The following is a 17,247-nucleotide window of genomic DNA, read 5'->3' on the forward strand; positions in this document are numbered from 1 at the left end:
AAAAAAAAAAAAAAAAAAAAAGATTCTCTCTTTGGGAATTAGTAAAACTGTGAAAAGTTGAAATGAGAAGCTGAGAAAAGATAGGTGACATTTATCATCCTAGAGAAAGATCATCATTTGTGAAAGATTTCAAGAAGCTTCTCAACTTGCTATAAAAATTTAATTTTTGTCAGGCAGTCTGAAAATTGTTTCAATGATACGTCTATTCTATGTGTCTTGTACCTGAGTGCAAACACTTAAATTATTGAAAAGCTGTTCCATATTTGTACAAATATCTGAATATCATTTCATTAATTTCTGTCAAGTCATAAAATTGACAAAAATTGAAAGCTATCTTTATGAAATTTAAAAGCCCTAAACTACTTGAAATATTTGTTTCAGCTGATTCCAGAAATTTCCTCCTTGACCTGGTTTACCACCATTGTACCTTTGGTCCTGGTGGTAACTATGACAGCTGTCAAAGATGCCACAGATGATTATGTAAGTATTTGCTTTTGAGCATTCCTAAGGTCTCAGTTTCAATTGTGACCTCTCAGAAGTAGAAAATAGAGATCCATTTGAAATTTTTGAATGAAGCTCTTTTGGTAAATACCATAAGAAACTCTATGGTTACTTATTTGATGATTAAAATAGATGTCATAGAGCCAGAGCCTGTTTATGATAATAGCAAGGGGGCTTCAATAACTAGGCTCACACCCTTATTTTATACTTGAGGAAACTAAAGCCTGTAAGGAACTAAAGATTTTCTAATGAACATACAACCAATTAGTGGTAAGACCAGAATTGGATCACAAACCTGCTTCCACCTAGTGAAGTATTATTTATCCTATATCTCTAGTCTTTGTCTAAGTTTTTGGAGTTGGTAGATATTAGGCATTCTCACGTCCTTTGCTCATTATACCAGAAATTACAATATCAAATAACTTCAAAAGTCGAGCAACTAATGTAAATAATTAAGGTATAAGAGAGCAGAGAGTTTTGAAGTCTCCATAATCCAAAGGTCATTCAAATTCAAAGATTTAAAACAAAGCCTTGGGCAAACCAAACATTCTAAATCCAGACAAGTTCTATTCTCTCCTAGGTGATTGCATGTACCCTAGCCTCAATAGCTCTCTATTTGCCAGTGACTGACAGATTTATATCTCCTTTGAACTCATACATGGGATTACTGTTTCTAGTCCTTCCAGACTCCATCTGTGCCAATGCCAAGACCCCTTGGCAAAGCCTGAGCATCCTGAGGCCCAGAGAGTGGGCCCCTCAGCTTTTAGGTGGTAAACTGCTTGGTCCTTTTCTGTGATGCCAGCTAGTCAATTTAGGGGACTATTTTCAGGTTAGATACAGACGTGACTAAATACTAAGTCTCTTTTTGTGTCTTCTGCAGTTAATGCTTGAATATGCTTTTACTTTTGTGATAGTATGTGCCTGTTAGTCAGGGTCTTGGCAGGAAAGACATGTCACCTTGGAATGGGGGTAGATTGGAGAAAGATTATTAATGAAGGGACTACTTAAAGGGTTGTGAGTGAGAAAAAGCACATAGGGTAGCAACAACATAGGTGGCAACACTACTTCTAGACCTGAAGGAGCAAAAGGAGGAAGCACTTGCTGGACCTGGAGCTATAGCTGAGGGCTACCTGTAGAGGAGGTGGCCACTGCTGACTCAGCTCAAAAGAAGCCAGGAATACATACCCCATTTTCCTCTCCTCTGGCCCCATGAGTTTCTGTCAGTACCGCCTATTGGCCAAGCCCGATCAATAGCCAAAGGGCAAGGATTAAATAGGTCAGCTTCCCCTGGCACAGGGCAGAGTATATGAGGACAGGGTGTAAGTATGGAGGAGCAGAGACTATCCACCCCTGTCAAATTATATATTCTGTCAAAGTGATGCTCCCCGTCTATGGCAGTGTTGGTGGAAGGAAGTTTGCATGCCAATGATGGGCTAGCTTAACTATTTCTCTACCGGTACTATAAACTCTTTTCATGTTAACCAGTGCTAAGTATCTTTATTTCCCTAGTAATATTCATTGACTTATACCCGGCAATCAGTGTAATTGTAGGCACTGAGCATAGTCTAATAGACAGATTGGGATGAATTTGGGAGGGACGTTGAAAAAGGGAAGGGCTAATGAAAGCAATCTATATATTGTGATATTGATACAATATTATGTTTTTTTTAAAGGAAAAAGTAATAATCCTGATGATTATAATATATAAAATCAAAATTTCTTATCTCCTGTTCATCTGTGCATTTAGCTAATTGATTGAAATAACATCTTATCTCTACTTTAGCCTATTACTATCTGGTCTTGGCAGCTCATGTAGAAAGCCTTATCTGAATGGCTGCTAATTTATGAGTTTAGTAGAAGGCTCATAATATGTGGATTCTTCTAAGCAATATAAGATATTTTCATTACTGGAATACAAAATAAGAAATAGGATCACTTGGGCATAAAAACATAAATCCACACCAAATGTGGTTCAGTATTGTATTCTGAGTTTTGTTTTAAATGCTCAGTATTTCATAAGATCACTGTTAACAATTAGAATTTCTGGAGAACAAGAATACATGTTGTTACAAGTAATTGCTTGACTTCAAAGAAATCCATAAAACAGAATGAATGATGTTCCAATAAAGTATTGAGCACATATGTGAGAGAAATGGAAGCCCCATTCCTTGTTAAAGACATCAAAATTAATGTATGGTTTTCTCTGGAACTGTGTGGCAGAGTAAAGGGCACATTGTCTTCTTCAAAGCAACTATAAATGTGTGGGAATTGGAAGAGCATGTGGCTAGACTTGTTGCATTGGTGACACCTAGAATGAAGTTTAGTGGGAAGGGTCTTGATTCAGATTTAGAACACGTGGAGCTGGGTCCAAGGTAAGCATAAGTCATGCTCATTTTAGACTGATGGTGATATTGTCCAAGCAGATGAACTCAAAGTATTTTCAGTGTCACTATTTGTGCTGACAAAGTATGATTTAATATGTTTTTTCACAAACACTTTGATTTTCAGTTTCGCCACAAGAGTGATAATCAAGTGAATAATCGACAATCTGAAGTGCTCATTGACAGCAAGTAAGAAATATATTCTTTATGCTATTTTTAAGATGTCTGGTCACAAAACAGGTCTTGACAATTGGTGACTTTCTCATTTAATTGAATATATGTTTCTTTCCCCCTTTAACTTTTTTAAAAAAAATTTATTTGCTTTTATTTTTGGCTGTGTTGGGTCTTCGTTGCTGTGTACGGGCTTTCTCTAGTTGCAGCAGGCAGGAGCTACTCTTCGTTACGGTGCACAGGCTTCTCATTGTCATGACTTCTCTTGTTGCAGAACAGGGGCTCTAGGCGCATGGGTTTCAGTAGTTGTGGCTCACAGGCTCTAGAGCGCAGGCTCAGTAGTTGTGGCGCATGCTTAGTTGCTCTGCGGCACGTGGGATCTTCCCGGGCCAGGGATCAAACCCGTGTCCCCTGCATTGGCAGGCAGATTCTTAACCACTGCACCACCGGGGAAGCGCCTCCCCCTTTAACTTATTAAAAATGACAATATAAGTCCTTTGTATCTTCATGGCTCTTTTTTTTTTTTTTTTTTTTTTTCCCGTCGCCGGACGCGCAAGCTCAGCGCCCATGGCCCACGGGCCCAGCCGCTCCGCGGCACGTGGGATCCTCCCAGACCAGGGCACGAACCCGTGTCCCCTGCATCGGCAGGCGGACTCTCAACCACTGCGCCACCAGGGAAGCCCCCATGGCTCTTTTTTAAGTTCAGCAAATGTTTGTGCTACCCACTCAACTTTTACTTCAAATTCCTTTGGAGTTTCCTTTGTGGAACACAGACATATTCTTGTTACTTTTCATTTCTAGATCTAATACTATTTAGAACTGGCACACATGTGATGTTTGTAGCAGATGTTTAATGTATTTGAATTATTTGCTTTGGTAATTTCTGGGAATATTGCTAGAGAGACTTCAACACATATCAAGTGATAGTGATAAGCATTTTTTATTAACTTGATAGTTGAGCCTAGAATGAATTATCCACCATAACACAGATTTTGAATTGTTGTTAAATTCATCCATCTATAAAGAAATATATCCGGTAATGGTTCTTGAATCTGAAATGGTTTAAAATGTGTATTTATACACAAACAAAAGCAAAAACACCTCCAGAAAACTTAGCAAAAAGGGAAATTTCAAACCTTCATTCCATGTTTCTTAGTCTCTTTCTTTGTCCCTTTTTTTTAACATGTGACAAAGTAAATTTGTAACATTGTACTTTAATCTGGCAGTCAGTCACATCTGCTGATGATTTTGAAGCATTTGGATACTGTGAAGAATGTAATTTTTAAAGGGAATATCATAAAACATATTAGTCACATGAGATGGAAAATTCCAAGAAATGGATATCAAGAGGGGCTAGGTAGTCTAGACAATAACTGGTAGGATTAAAGTAATTAATCTCCTTCTGCAACCAAAACATTGACTGATTATTAATAATGTAATGAATACATATAGTTTTCCTTTATTGGATTATTTTAGAAAATGGCATTAAATGCACAGTGGAAAAAAATGATCTTAATCTAAAACCACAGTTGTAGAAATACAGCCTCTGAAAGTGTGATCTTGACGTGACATGGATAAGCCATAAAGATGCCTGGAACCATGTGGTTCATTTCCAATGTCAGCAGGTTTTGAATTGTTGCCACTATAGCATGGCGTTTAAAAGTATGGGTTTTGCACTCAGGGAGACTTGAGTTTAGTCCTGACCCTGAATAATTCTATGGTCTTGAGCAAGTTCTTGAGAAGTGGTGACTCTTTGTAAGCTAATGTTGTGTGTGACTTTGAGCTGGACTGTTGCCTATCCTGATTTTCTCAAGCTTTGCAGTTCTGGCTGGGAATTACATCTGACAATATGATCTGACTAATTCCCCAAGGAACATTTGATAATCAGTCTCATTACTTTAAGTATCATCTCTCATGAAGTATGTTAAAAATATGTACAATTACATAATGAATTTGAACTAATAGCCTGAGCATATCTTTTAATGTCTCTCAAATTACCAGTTAAACTTTGTGACAATATTTGGGCAGTGATAGATATTGACACCTCTACCTGGAGGCCATGGGAGTATCCAGTAACTTAGATATTCAGAAACTTGATGATTGTATGTGTCCCACACATGCTAGCTATCATTGTCATTAAAATTAGAAGTAGCATTGGTCTTACTTTCTTGTGGCTTCATTTAGCTTCTTGTCTATTTCTTATGAGGTAACATCTCTTTGTAATTTGATATGCGGTGATGTTTTGAAAAGTATTGTTGCTGATCCTGTGATGTTGAAGGTAGAAGCACATCATTGAGAATGGAGTATTCTTTGGGATTCGATTAAAAATCACACAAGATTTTCCATTTGTAAGATTACTTTCTACTGTGAGCTCCTTTAGGGCATCTCTCTTGATCATGTCTGTCCCTTGAGCCTAGCACAGTGTCTAAGGAATTTTCAAACTGAGCAGTAACAAGTATTCTTGCTGAGAGGGCAATCTACCAGAGGAGCCTGATTTGTAAAATTTTGCTGAGTCCCATTACTAGCCAATTCCAGTGGCTGGGGCTGTGGTCTTTGCAGAATGTTCTCAGGCTATGGAGACTGGCTTTTCACTTCTTGGAATTTGAGAAGTTGGAGAAATCAAATGGACTTAGATTTGAGATAGCCCAGGGAGCTCTGAGTCCTCTTTTGGAGCTGGTGGTTATAGAGGATGCTCTCAGCACTCTGCACAGACCACTACTCTCTTCCTGTGCTCACCCTCAGCTCCTGTCTGCATTATTTGCTACTTTCTTCAGAGCGCTGTCCTTGGGCTATTGGAGCCAATGACCGATTGGTGCAGGAGTAAGAAAGAGTAGCACCCCTGCCTCAAGTTGGACAAGCTCTGAGGTGCAATTAGCACCCCAAGTGCCTGTTGAGATCAGGCTGAGGATGGGACTTTGCCTGCAGTCATACCCTTGCGTGGCTTCTTCCCCTTCCATGTGTTGCTTCTCATCTTCCTTACCAGTTTCTCCCAGAAGTGATTTCCTAAAGAACCCTTTACATATGAATCCTCATCTCAGGATCTGCTTTTAGGGAAGTTGATCTAAGACAGTAGTTAATGCATACTTAATCCCATGGCAATGTTAATGGAAAATGTTAGGAAAGTGCTTTTGGGTCTATGCTAGACACCAATGGGTCATGATGCACAGATAAAGTAAAAAGCTTGGAGGGGATCAGAGGCATCCAGATGTTGCTAGATGTGGGTATCACACTGGGGTGGGCACTGCTAAGTACTGTGGCTTCCCTGTGTTCTCTGGCAGAGGGCTTCTGGACTTGAGGTTCATGCTAGGGCAGGAGCCTCCACTGGCTTGTCCTGGAGGGAGGGGAGGCATGGTCAGCTTCGGGGAGGAGATTCCTGAGGGAAAGGGGGTACGATGAAAGCACCAGTCAGGAAACCTGGTCTGTGTAAGTGACCGATGTGCTACTCTGGGCAATTAGTTGTCATTCTGGCCTTCAGGTCTCCCTTCTCCTGCGCTCAGAAGCAAGGAACATGGCGTTTACATTCAGATTCAACACATGTTTATTCAGCAACTACCACGTGTGGGCTCCAGTGCTTCCACATTTAACTCTCATAAAACCCCAGGGTGTAGGTGATAGTGCCTCTTTTTAGAGATGGAGAGATTAAGGCCTAGAAAAGGAATGACTTGTCCAGAGTTCCATGGCAAGTAAGAACCTACATTAGCCTTTTACCTACTCGTGTTGTGATGTGTAAATGTAGACTTTGTGGTCTGACCACTTCTTCTCTATTTATTTTGCATTTGAAGGGCTTTGTACACAATTATAGAAATATAAACATTATATATATATATATATATATATATATATTATCTAAATGTAATATATATGTGAATAAATATATATATCCTCACTTTTAGTGCCTGGAGCATTATTCATCTATGTTCTTAGCATTGTGCAAGCGAATGAACAATGTAAACTTAAGCCACACAATAATTAGACAAAACTCTCCCTTTATACCCTTCCTTTTCAAGGTTTTGTTACTTATATTCCTTTCCAGTCAGGACCAATCTTCTGTATCTACAATCTGTTAAATATGCGAAAGTGCTTAAGAAATAGGTGTTGAATTAGCCTTTGATAAAATCTTTTGGTGACTTAAGTTTTAAAACTAAGTAGAAGCGAACAATTCCAATTTCTAGAAATTACTGTGCCTGCTGTATAGGAAGTGCACACTCTCCCCCAGGCTACGAGTGCCGTCTGCTGACTGAACCTGTGGAAAACGTACCAGGAGATACTTAGTGTTTCTCTTGAGGGTTTCTCAGGTTATGCTAACATCCTGGGCCACTGACCACCATGAGAGCACCTGGGCAGGTGAGGGGCAGTGAGAGGGAGTCTGAAAGTTCCTGCAGAGGTCATCCCATACGACACTCCTCAACCTGGGCTGCCCATTGTATCTGTGCCCCAGCCATGCCCAGAGCAAGTAAGTGAGGGGCTCGTAGGGGAGGCTCTGGTGTTTTATAAAGTTTCCAAGATGATTCTACTATGCAGACACAATCGAGAACCTCTAGTCAAGGCCATCTCTTTACCTACACTTGTATCTCTATGCATGTATCTCTCAAATTTTAAAAGACATCCAAGGGAAGGAATTCCATTAATTTTTTAAAATGATAAGCATAGTTATTTACATAAATCCTCACAAAGGAATAATTCTGTAATGCTGATTTACATTTTTTTTTTGTAGTAAGGCTCACATTTTTAGTCAAACACATGGCCAATCAATAATTATTTTGCCATATTTTTCTTTCCTTCAGAAATTCAGATTTTAATTTTTCTCATTTTCATCTTTTATTTCTTTCCCCATTACATGTGTTGTCCTTAAATCTGAATCATTTTCTGACTTTCATGTATTTATGCAACTTCCAATTTTTGTTCTGTCCCATCAGCATTTCTAGTCGTATGGATTTGGGACAAGGGAAGGAGTGTGGAGGTCTTCTGCTACCCAGCTAGGTAGCCGTTAGTCTCATGTGGCTCTTGAGCACTTGAAATGAGGCTGGTCCAAATTCAGATGTGTTATTAAGTGTATAGTATATACCAGATTTTAATGGCATAGTACCAAAAAGAGTATGTAAGATATGTCATTAATAATTTGTTTTATATTGATTCCATTTTGAAATTATAGTATTTTGTATACATTGGGTTAAGTCAAACATATTATTAAATTTACCTTTTGAAAAACTTGTTTAAATGTGGCTACCAGAAAATTTATTTATTTCTTAACATCTTTATTGGAGTATAATTGCTTTACAGTGGTGTGTTAGTTTCTACTGTATAACAAAGTGAATCAGCTATACATATACATACATCCCTATATATCCTCCCTCTTGTGTCTCCCTCCCACCTTCCCTATCCCACCCCTATAGGTGGTCACAAAGCACTGAGCTGATCTCCCTGTGCTATGCAGCTGCTTCCCACTAGCTATCTGTTTTACATTTAAGATTACCTTTGTGGTGCACATTTGTGGCTGACCTTCTAATTCTATTGGACGGCACTGCTCTTAGTTACAGGTGAGAGAACTGAGCCAAGAAGAAAATGAGCTCTATGCTATAAGCCTGGCCTCTGGATTCTCAGCTCAGGATTCTCTGTTTGATCTTGCTGGCTGTTGGCATAGTGGCTTGTGTCACTATGAACAAATAAAGTCAGCGTTACTTTTTCTTGGTATGTTTTACTTCCCTAACATCTTCTGAACTTACACTTGTGCATTAGAACAATCTGAGCTCAAATGCTCTGGTGCAGTCGTCCCTCTTTCAGGCAGGATGTTTTCCCGCCTTGTCTGGATTTCAAACTGCTCTTGCCCATCAGCTTTTTGTGTAACAAATTCCACTTTATACTCTCCTGAGCTTTGGTACACTTGGCTTAAATCTCCCAGGCTCTTTCACAGAACTCTTCCCATCAATCTTCTTCAATCATTTCTCATTTGGAAACTGTGAGTATTTATAGGGAGAGACAAGGGCTTTCTTTACTTCAGATTATTGTCTGTACTCTTCAAGTCTGGTATTCCTAGATGCTGCAAAATTATGCAAACGAATGTATTATTTCAGTAGGTGCAGATTTTCTCTTTGTTTAAGCAACTTTTCTGGTTTAAGTGATAACTCCCACTGGATATTAGTATAGAAAATTTCGTTTCATTTTTTTTCTTTAGTATGTAGGGTTTTTTTCCATTATAAAAGTAGCATATGTTCATTAAGAGAAATTTGGAAAATAGGAAAAAGTAGAACGAAGAAAATAACATTCATGCTTCCACTATCCAAAAGTAATTATTACTATTTTCTTACATTTCCTTTCTGTCTTTTTGTTCTATGCCAAGATGTCTCATAATTGTGTGTATATGTTTTTATCCTTCTCTTTTTACTTTTTGATTTTTGGCTGCACCACACAGCTCGTGGGATCTTAGTTCCCTGACCAGGGGTCAAACCCCGGGCCCTCAGCAGTGAAAGCACCAAGTCTTAACCACTGGACCGCCAGGGAGTTCCCTCCTTCCGTTTTTACTTCACATCATATCGTTACCGTTTTACAAATCTTTTTCTATTGTCTTTATATACCTAATTTTTAAGAGCTGCATTTTTAAGGGCTGCATTCCTTTGAGTTCATGTCTTATAATTCACATAACCATTTCCCTATTGCTTGATATTTAGTCTGTTTTTAAAGTATAGTTTCTTCATCTTTCTAAATTGATAGTTACCCTTTTCTATAAGACTGTTTTTGTGATATATTTACAAAATCCACTGAGAATGATTACATTGAACCTGTTATTTCCTATATTAAGTAATTGGAACTTGAAGCATTATTACTCAGTCTACTGATAGCAACTTTTATCGGAAGGTTTAAGAGTGAGCAGGAACAGGTTGGGCATATTGACTAAAGCATGGAAGGTTTCACTTCTGTCACACATGGGAGTTTCCAGAAACAAGGGTTTCATGTCAGACCACCAACCAGCAAGTTTCAAGTTTATCTTTTCTTAATCATAGCACAATATGAAAAAAACCCCAAAATGTTCTGCTTTAAAAAATGTATTAGTGACACATGTAAATCCCCAAACATCAATAATTTGAAACAGTTTGAATATAAGTTTTATACTGCAATTACTAGCTATATTGCACTCATCTGTAAAGTATCTGCATCAGTTTTGGTGTGCAGAATTCCCTGAGTAAATTTGGGCAGAGATTCAGAAGTGTGGCTAGCAGATCCTTTCGGGCAGCTCTGAAGGAACTCTTCCCATCTTCTTTGTCCTCCCAGATTAGAGGTATGTAGACCTGTGATCAAAAGCTCTATCATTTGCTGTTGAATTCTTGGCAATAACTTACTCAGGAGAGGAGTAATTCATGGATGTTATCCCCCTGTATTGGATTTGATCCCAAATGTTGGTCTTGGGTAAGAGTGGCTTATTATTCTTATTAAATATGCTCTTTTTGTCCTTGAGCTCCCTCAACAAAAAATGCCCAAGGTCATTGAACTTAATGAATCTGCAGCTGACACGTATTTAGTGTGTCTGTGTGCTTCTTGTAAGTCGGGGAGTGGGAACGTGCAAGGTTCTGGAATTCTGTTGATTACATGGGAGATCAGATGAACCCTGCTTTGAGTTATTTCGTCTTCATCAGAGCCTGTGGACTTGCAGGGGGAGTGGAGACTTCTGTGGTTAAACACAAGGCAGAGAACCAACTCAATTTTTTTTTTTTTACCTCTAGCCCATGTAAATAATTTATGTTATGATGGTACCATTGGGTCTAGGGGACAGCTATTCAGGGTCTATATGAATAAATCTGCATATTTGAAAGGAAAATTTGAGGTGAAAAATATTGATTCTTCTTTTTTTAAACAGTGTTAATAAAACACACTATTATGGGCTTAAATGACAATGAATTCAAAAGCAAACTAATGGGAGTAGTCTCAGTACTTTTTGGACTCAGTGCAAATGGTTTAAAGTTGATTTAATTATTAGCTCACAGTGCTAACTCAGAGTAAAAGTGTTTCAAAAATAGTTTCACCCCCGATAAGTTAATTTCAGTTTCTTAAGTCTTGGACTGATCATTTCTTGGGCGATTCTGCACGTCAGCTTTGCAAATGGAAGTGTCCATTTGCCAATGCGCTGGTTTCTGTATGTGAGCCATGACATTGCTTTAGTTCTTATAAGTGATTTTCCATTGTAATCAATTATTACATTGCATGAATACAATTTTTTGTATTGAATTTCTAAATGGTGACTGTTTCCCCAAATGAGGTGCATCTTGAAATAACAGGAAATTATAGTACTTTCAAAACTCTGCACATGGGTTATTTTTCAGTGGCATCTCCTAATTTCTTTTTAAAGTTTATATAACCCAGATGTTAGTGGCTCTCTTTTTCTCCTCTTAAAGCTCCCTTGAAGAACCCCCCAGGTGAAAGCATTAGAGAGCAAGGTAGAGTTGAATGAACACTTTGTGGGGGATATAAATGAGGAAGTTTATTTCACAAACTCCATAGCAAACCATATGAAATCCCATTTTGACATTTTTCTTCGCCAAAGTTCTCTTTCTCTGCTGCTGGCCTTTATCATCTCTCCTTTCCCCATGCAGTGCTCAGTATAGCTGTCTCCAGTCTCCTCTCAGTATCTGGGGCCCCTCATATTTGTCTCCTTTTTATTAATCAGAGTAGTTTGGTTCTGCCTTGGCTCTGAACTCAAACCCATGCAGCTGCTCACCAAAATAGCAGGCTCTTCTGGAGCTAGGACCCATCTATCTGAGATGACAATGGAAGTTAAAAATACACCACATTCTATGTATGTAACATTTAAAACTTGATTCTCTTTTTCAAAAACAGGTTTATGTATCTCTTCTCTGTTGTCATAGGGAGAGATCTAGAATTTCTTTTGAAAAAATAAACCTAAACCTAAACCACAGAGGCCTTGGAGATTTTAGAACATTAACTTTAATAATGCAAAACCTTAAGATCTTAAAATCTGAAAGCTGAAAGAGATCATAATATTATAATGAGTAAATGTGGTTTCAGTCAGAGCCCACTGGTTGTCTATATCAAACCAAACAAATGTTTTGACAGCATTTGTCAATTAACTACTTACTGCTGATGAACTGTATACACATTTCTACTACAAGGGCATTTTGCTTTAGATCTCCTGAGATAATCTCAATGGCTTCATTTCTCCCATGCATTTTATTTATTTACTTATTTATTTTTAACATCTTTATTGGAGTATAATTGCTTTACAAAGGTGTGTTAGTTTCTGCTGTATAACAAAGTGAATCATCTATACATATACATATATCCCCATATCTCCTCCCTCTTGTGTCTCCTTCCCACCCTCCCTATCCCATCCCTCTTAGGTGGTCACAAAGCACCGAGCTGATCTCCCTGTGATATGCAGCTGCTACCCACTAGCCATCTGTTTTACATTTGGTTGTGTATATATGTCCATGCCACTCTCTCACTTCTTCCCAGCTTACCCTTCCCACTCCCAGTGTCCTCAATTCCATAGTCCATTCTCTACGTCTGCATCTTTATTCCTGTCCTGCCCCTAGGTTCTTCAGAACCATTTTTGTTTTTTTAGATTCCATATATATGTGTTAGCACATGGTGTTTGTTTTTCTCTTTCTGACTTACTTCACTCTGTATGACAGACTCTAGGTCCATCCACCTCACTACAGATAAGTCAATTTTGTTTCTTTTTATGGCTGAGTAATAGTCCATTGTATATATGTGCCACATCTTCTTTATCCATTCATCTGTTGATGGACCCTTAGGTTGCTTCCATGTCCTAGCTATTGTAAATTGATGTGCAATGAATATTGTGGTACATGACTCTTTTTGAATTATGGTTTTCTCAGGGTAAATGCCCAGTAGTGGGATTGCTGGGTCGTATGGTAGTTCTATTTTTAGTTTTTTAAGGAACCTCCATACTGTTCTCCATAGTGGCTGTATTAATTTACATTTCCACCAATAGTGTAAGAGGGTTCCCTTTTCTCCACACCCTCTCCAGCATCTATTGTTTCTAGATTTTTTGATGATGGCCATTCTGACTGGTATGGGGTGATAACTCATTGTAGTTTTGATTTGCATTTCTCTAATGATTAGTGATGTTGAGCATCCTTTCATGTGTTTGTTAGCAATCTGTATATCTTCTTTGGAGAAATGTCTATTTAGGTCTTCTGCCCATTTTTGGATTGGATTGTTTGTTTGTTTGATATTGAGTTGCATGAGCTGCTTGTATATTTTGGAGATTAATCCTTTGTCAGTTGCTTCATTTGCAAATATTTTCTCCCATTCTGAGGGTTGTCTTTTTGTCTTGTCTATGATTTCCTTTGCTGTGCAAAAGCTTTGAAGTTTTAGGTCCCATTTGTTTATTTAGGTCCCATTTGTTTATTTTTGTTTTATTTCCCTTTCTCTAGGAGGTGGGTCAAAAAGGATCTTCCTGTGATTTATGTCATAGAGTGTTCTGCCTATGTTTTCCTCTAATAGTTTTATAGTGTCTGGCCTTACATTTAGGTCTTTAATACATTTTGAGTTTATTTTTATGTATGGATTTAGGGACTGTTCTAATGTCATTCTTTTACATGTAGCTGTCCAGTTTCCCCAGCACCAGTTATTGAAGAGGCTGTCTTTTCTCTGTTGTATATTCTTGCCTCCTTTATCAAGGATAAGGTGACCATATGTGTGTGGGTTTATCTCTGGGCTTTCTATCCTCTTCCATTGATCTATATTTCTGTTTGTGCCAGTACCATACTGTCTTGATTACTGTAGCTTTGTAGTATAGTCTGAAATCCGGGAGCCTGATTCCTCCAGCTCCGTTTTTCTTTCTCAAGATTGCTTTGGCTATTCAGGGTCTTTTTTGTTTCCATACAACTTGTGAAATTTTTGCTTCTAGTCCTGTGAAAAATGCCATTGGTAGTTTGATAGGGATTGCATTGAATCTGTTGATTGCTTTGGGCAGTATAGTCATTTTCACAATGTTAGTTCTTCCAATCCAAGAACAACCCATGCATTTTAGATTGGTGTATTATCTGTCTTTTGTGGGTAGAAAATTAAGAAAATTTAAAAGAGTATAAAGAAAATACAGAAATTTCTCTTGATTCCATTATACAGATCAGAATGAATTACAGTGAACTTGTGAAGGCATTTTATTACTCCCTTTTCTCTCCCATCTTTGTATCTTTGTTTTCTCCTCTTCTTATTACTCTCTACTCCTCCACACAGTATTTATTTAAAAAATAATTGATATTATACTATACCCTATTGTTGTGGCTTGAATGGTGCCCCCAGGACCCTAAAAGATAGGTCCACTGGAGCCTGTGTATGTGATCTTATTTAGAAAAAGAGTCTTTACCTATATCATTAAGTTAAGGATCTTGAGATGAGATCATCCTGGTAATCCAATCACAAGTGTATAAGAGAAGAGCAGGGAAGAAGATACATAGACAAAAAGATAATGTGAAAGCAGAGGTTGGAGCTATAGAGCCCCAGGTCAAGATGCCTGAGGCTACCAGGAGCTGGGGGAGGGGTGTGGAACAGTTCCTTCTCCAGAGCCTCTAGGGAGAGCATCACTCAGCACACAACTTGATTTTGGACTTGCAGCCTGTAGAACTGTAAGAGAATAAAGATTTACTGTTTTAAAACCTAGTTTGTGGTAATCTGTTATAGTGGACTTAAGAAACTAATGCTCACTGGTTTTTAGCTTTTAATCAGAGGTTCTATGTTTGTTCATTTGTTCATTTTTTCACTCAGTAGACATTTATTAAGTGCCTACCATGTGTCAGGAAGAATGCTTTGTGCTGGGGGTGCAGAGTTAAATAAAAGGTAATTTCTGCCCCCAATAGAATGCAGTCATACCTATTTTGTATGTAATAGGTTTATCTCTAGAATTGCAGGATACTCTCACATTTCATTGTTTTTACTCACAGGTAAGATGAGTGAGCAAAATGACTCATCTCATTAGGAATGTGCAGCTTTCAAAAATCCTTGTTGGTATGAAGGCTCTGTTGATAAACCAAAGCCAGGTGGTAGAAAACCTCAGTAGGATTTTGGAGCCTGGGTGGAAATGGTGCCTTGAAGCTGTGATTCAGGGGAACGTTAAACCACATTTAAACTTGAGCAGTATTGTCAAAAACTAAGATCTAGTTCCTTATTCCACGTCAGGAACTTAAAAAATCCTCTCTTGAATTTTGACAAGGAATAGAGGTGTAATAATGGAAGAAAAAAAAAAAGAGGGCAGTGTGAATAGAAAGTAAGAATAATGATCTCTAAATTAGATCTAAAGACTCAGAAGCATCTGGGAAATTTGGAGGCTGTAAGAGTGATATCGTCAGCAACACATGGGAAGAAAACTCTGGCAGTGCCATTGTGGACTAGTTACTGGAGGTAACTTCCACAAGGAAGAAAGGGAGAGTGCAACTGGGATTGTGATGCTGAACATTGCAGAAGGAATGGACTCTAATGATGGAGAAAGAATAGATTTTGAAGATGTAAAGAAAGTTGATACTATTTTTTAATGGAGAATATATGTGCAATAAAGTATACTTTCTCTGAGCTTCAGAAAAGTGAGCATTAATTCAAAATAAACATCTATTGGTTTTAAATTTGACTAATATCCAGTGTTAAGCCTAGTATGGGGGAGTTCCAGGGGTAAAGAAGAAAAATGAAGCATTGAGAAATGAAATTGAGATTAAAAGGGCTTCATGGAGGAGAACCCATGAACATCAGCGAAATCGAACGGGCTGTGTTGGCAATAGGAGATGTATTTCATTCAGATAATCGAATTTGCTCTGTGTGTCTGTCTACACGTGCTAGGGTTTCATCAGAGACATGAAGTAGACATTTTACAGGGGACTTGAGAGTGGTGGCAGGGACTCATATTTACTACTCTCCCATCTATCATTAAACCTACATTTATGTAACTCTTCTCTGTACCAGCCACTATGCTAGGTACTAGGGATACAGGGATTATTAAGACCCATGTTCCTTCCCTAAAGGAGCCTGGAGTCCAGGGGAAGAGGTGGACAAATAAACAGACTATTACTTTACAGCAGTAGGTGCCATGATAAAATGAAGCATGAAGTGCTCTGGGAGAACACACATGGGAGTACACTAACACAAGTTTTGGGAGGCTACTAGCAGAGATATCATTGTGTCAGAATAACTCATGGAAGAATTGGCTCCCAGCAAAGATCATCCATTGAAGAGCTAATTGAATGGAGGGATGAGAACATAGGGAGAGCAGAAGAGAATTAGGGAAGGGTACTGGTCATAAAGGATGACTACCTAAGTTTATTGCACATAGGTTTATTGCACATGGAGGCTAAGAACATGCTGGATGAAAAATACAAATAGATGATCTAGCATAAATCCATTCTCTCCCTCATCTCTTTCCCGTATTTCCAACTATGTACTTTGGTAAAATGTGGTCCCGCTATTACTGCCATTGTCATATATATGCTGTTCATTATAGGACTGCCGGATGGCACAGCAGTGAGGGTATTGGGGAAAGCCCACCAGTCTAGTGTCAGGAAGCTGATGTCTGGTCCCTGCTTTGTCACTAAATTGGCTGTGTGACTAAGGACCAAGGACCTCAGTTTTCTCATCTGTAAAACAAGGGAGTTGGATACTGTAATCTAAAACCTTTTTCCAATCAGCAGATTACTTTCAAAAGAAATCTTTATAGAAGTCCAATATATAGAACATATACAAGTATACACAAGTACATATACATATACAAGAGGGCGCAGAGCAGGTGTCCTCAGCTGCCCTCTTACTCGGTGGTGGCCCCTGAGGGGCCAACATGAGCATTACTGGACCATTTAGTGCTTCTAACAGTGAGGTCTGAGGACTGCCTTTACTAGACCTCCTGAATCAAAATCTCTGAGTCTGGGATAGGACTCTATTAGCACCTTATGGGATTCTTATGCACATTGAAGTTTGAGTACCATTGGGCCAGATATATCAAGGTCCCTTCCAACCCTTAGGTACTGTGACTCTGTGATCCTCTTTACCTTTGTAGTGATGGTGAGGAAGGAGCCTAAGAAGGGAAGTCAGAGGCTCTATAGGATAAAAAGAATGAACACAGAATGGGAGGTTGGAAATGTAAGGATAGATACAATGGTAATAAAAATAATAGTAATAAAAAATGAGAGTGGAAGAAGAGAGTTAGATGCAAGAAAGTTACAGAATGATTTAGGGAAAG

General features: G+C 38.5%; 1 protein-coding gene across 1 annotated transcript in view; it reads left to right on the top strand.

The window, feature by feature from the left end:
• The window catches only part of ATP8B4 (ATPase phospholipid transporting 8B4 (putative)), a 246,299-nt gene that overhangs the window by 67,590 nt on the left and 161,462 nt on the right, over positions 1 to 17,247 (top strand). Inside the window, 2 exon segments of the mRNA XM_007455539.1 lie at positions 382 to 480; positions 3,010 to 3,071. Coding sequence (XP_007455601.1) covers positions 382 to 480; positions 3,010 to 3,071 — 161 coding nt within the window.

The sequence above is a fragment of the Lipotes vexillifer genome, unplaced genomic scaffold, assembly GCF_000442215.2.
Source record: "Lipotes vexillifer unplaced genomic scaffold, Lipotes_vexillifer_v1.1 scaffold24, whole genome shotgun sequence".
NCBI lineage: Eukaryota > Metazoa > Chordata > Mammalia > Artiodactyla > Lipotidae > Lipotes > Lipotes vexillifer.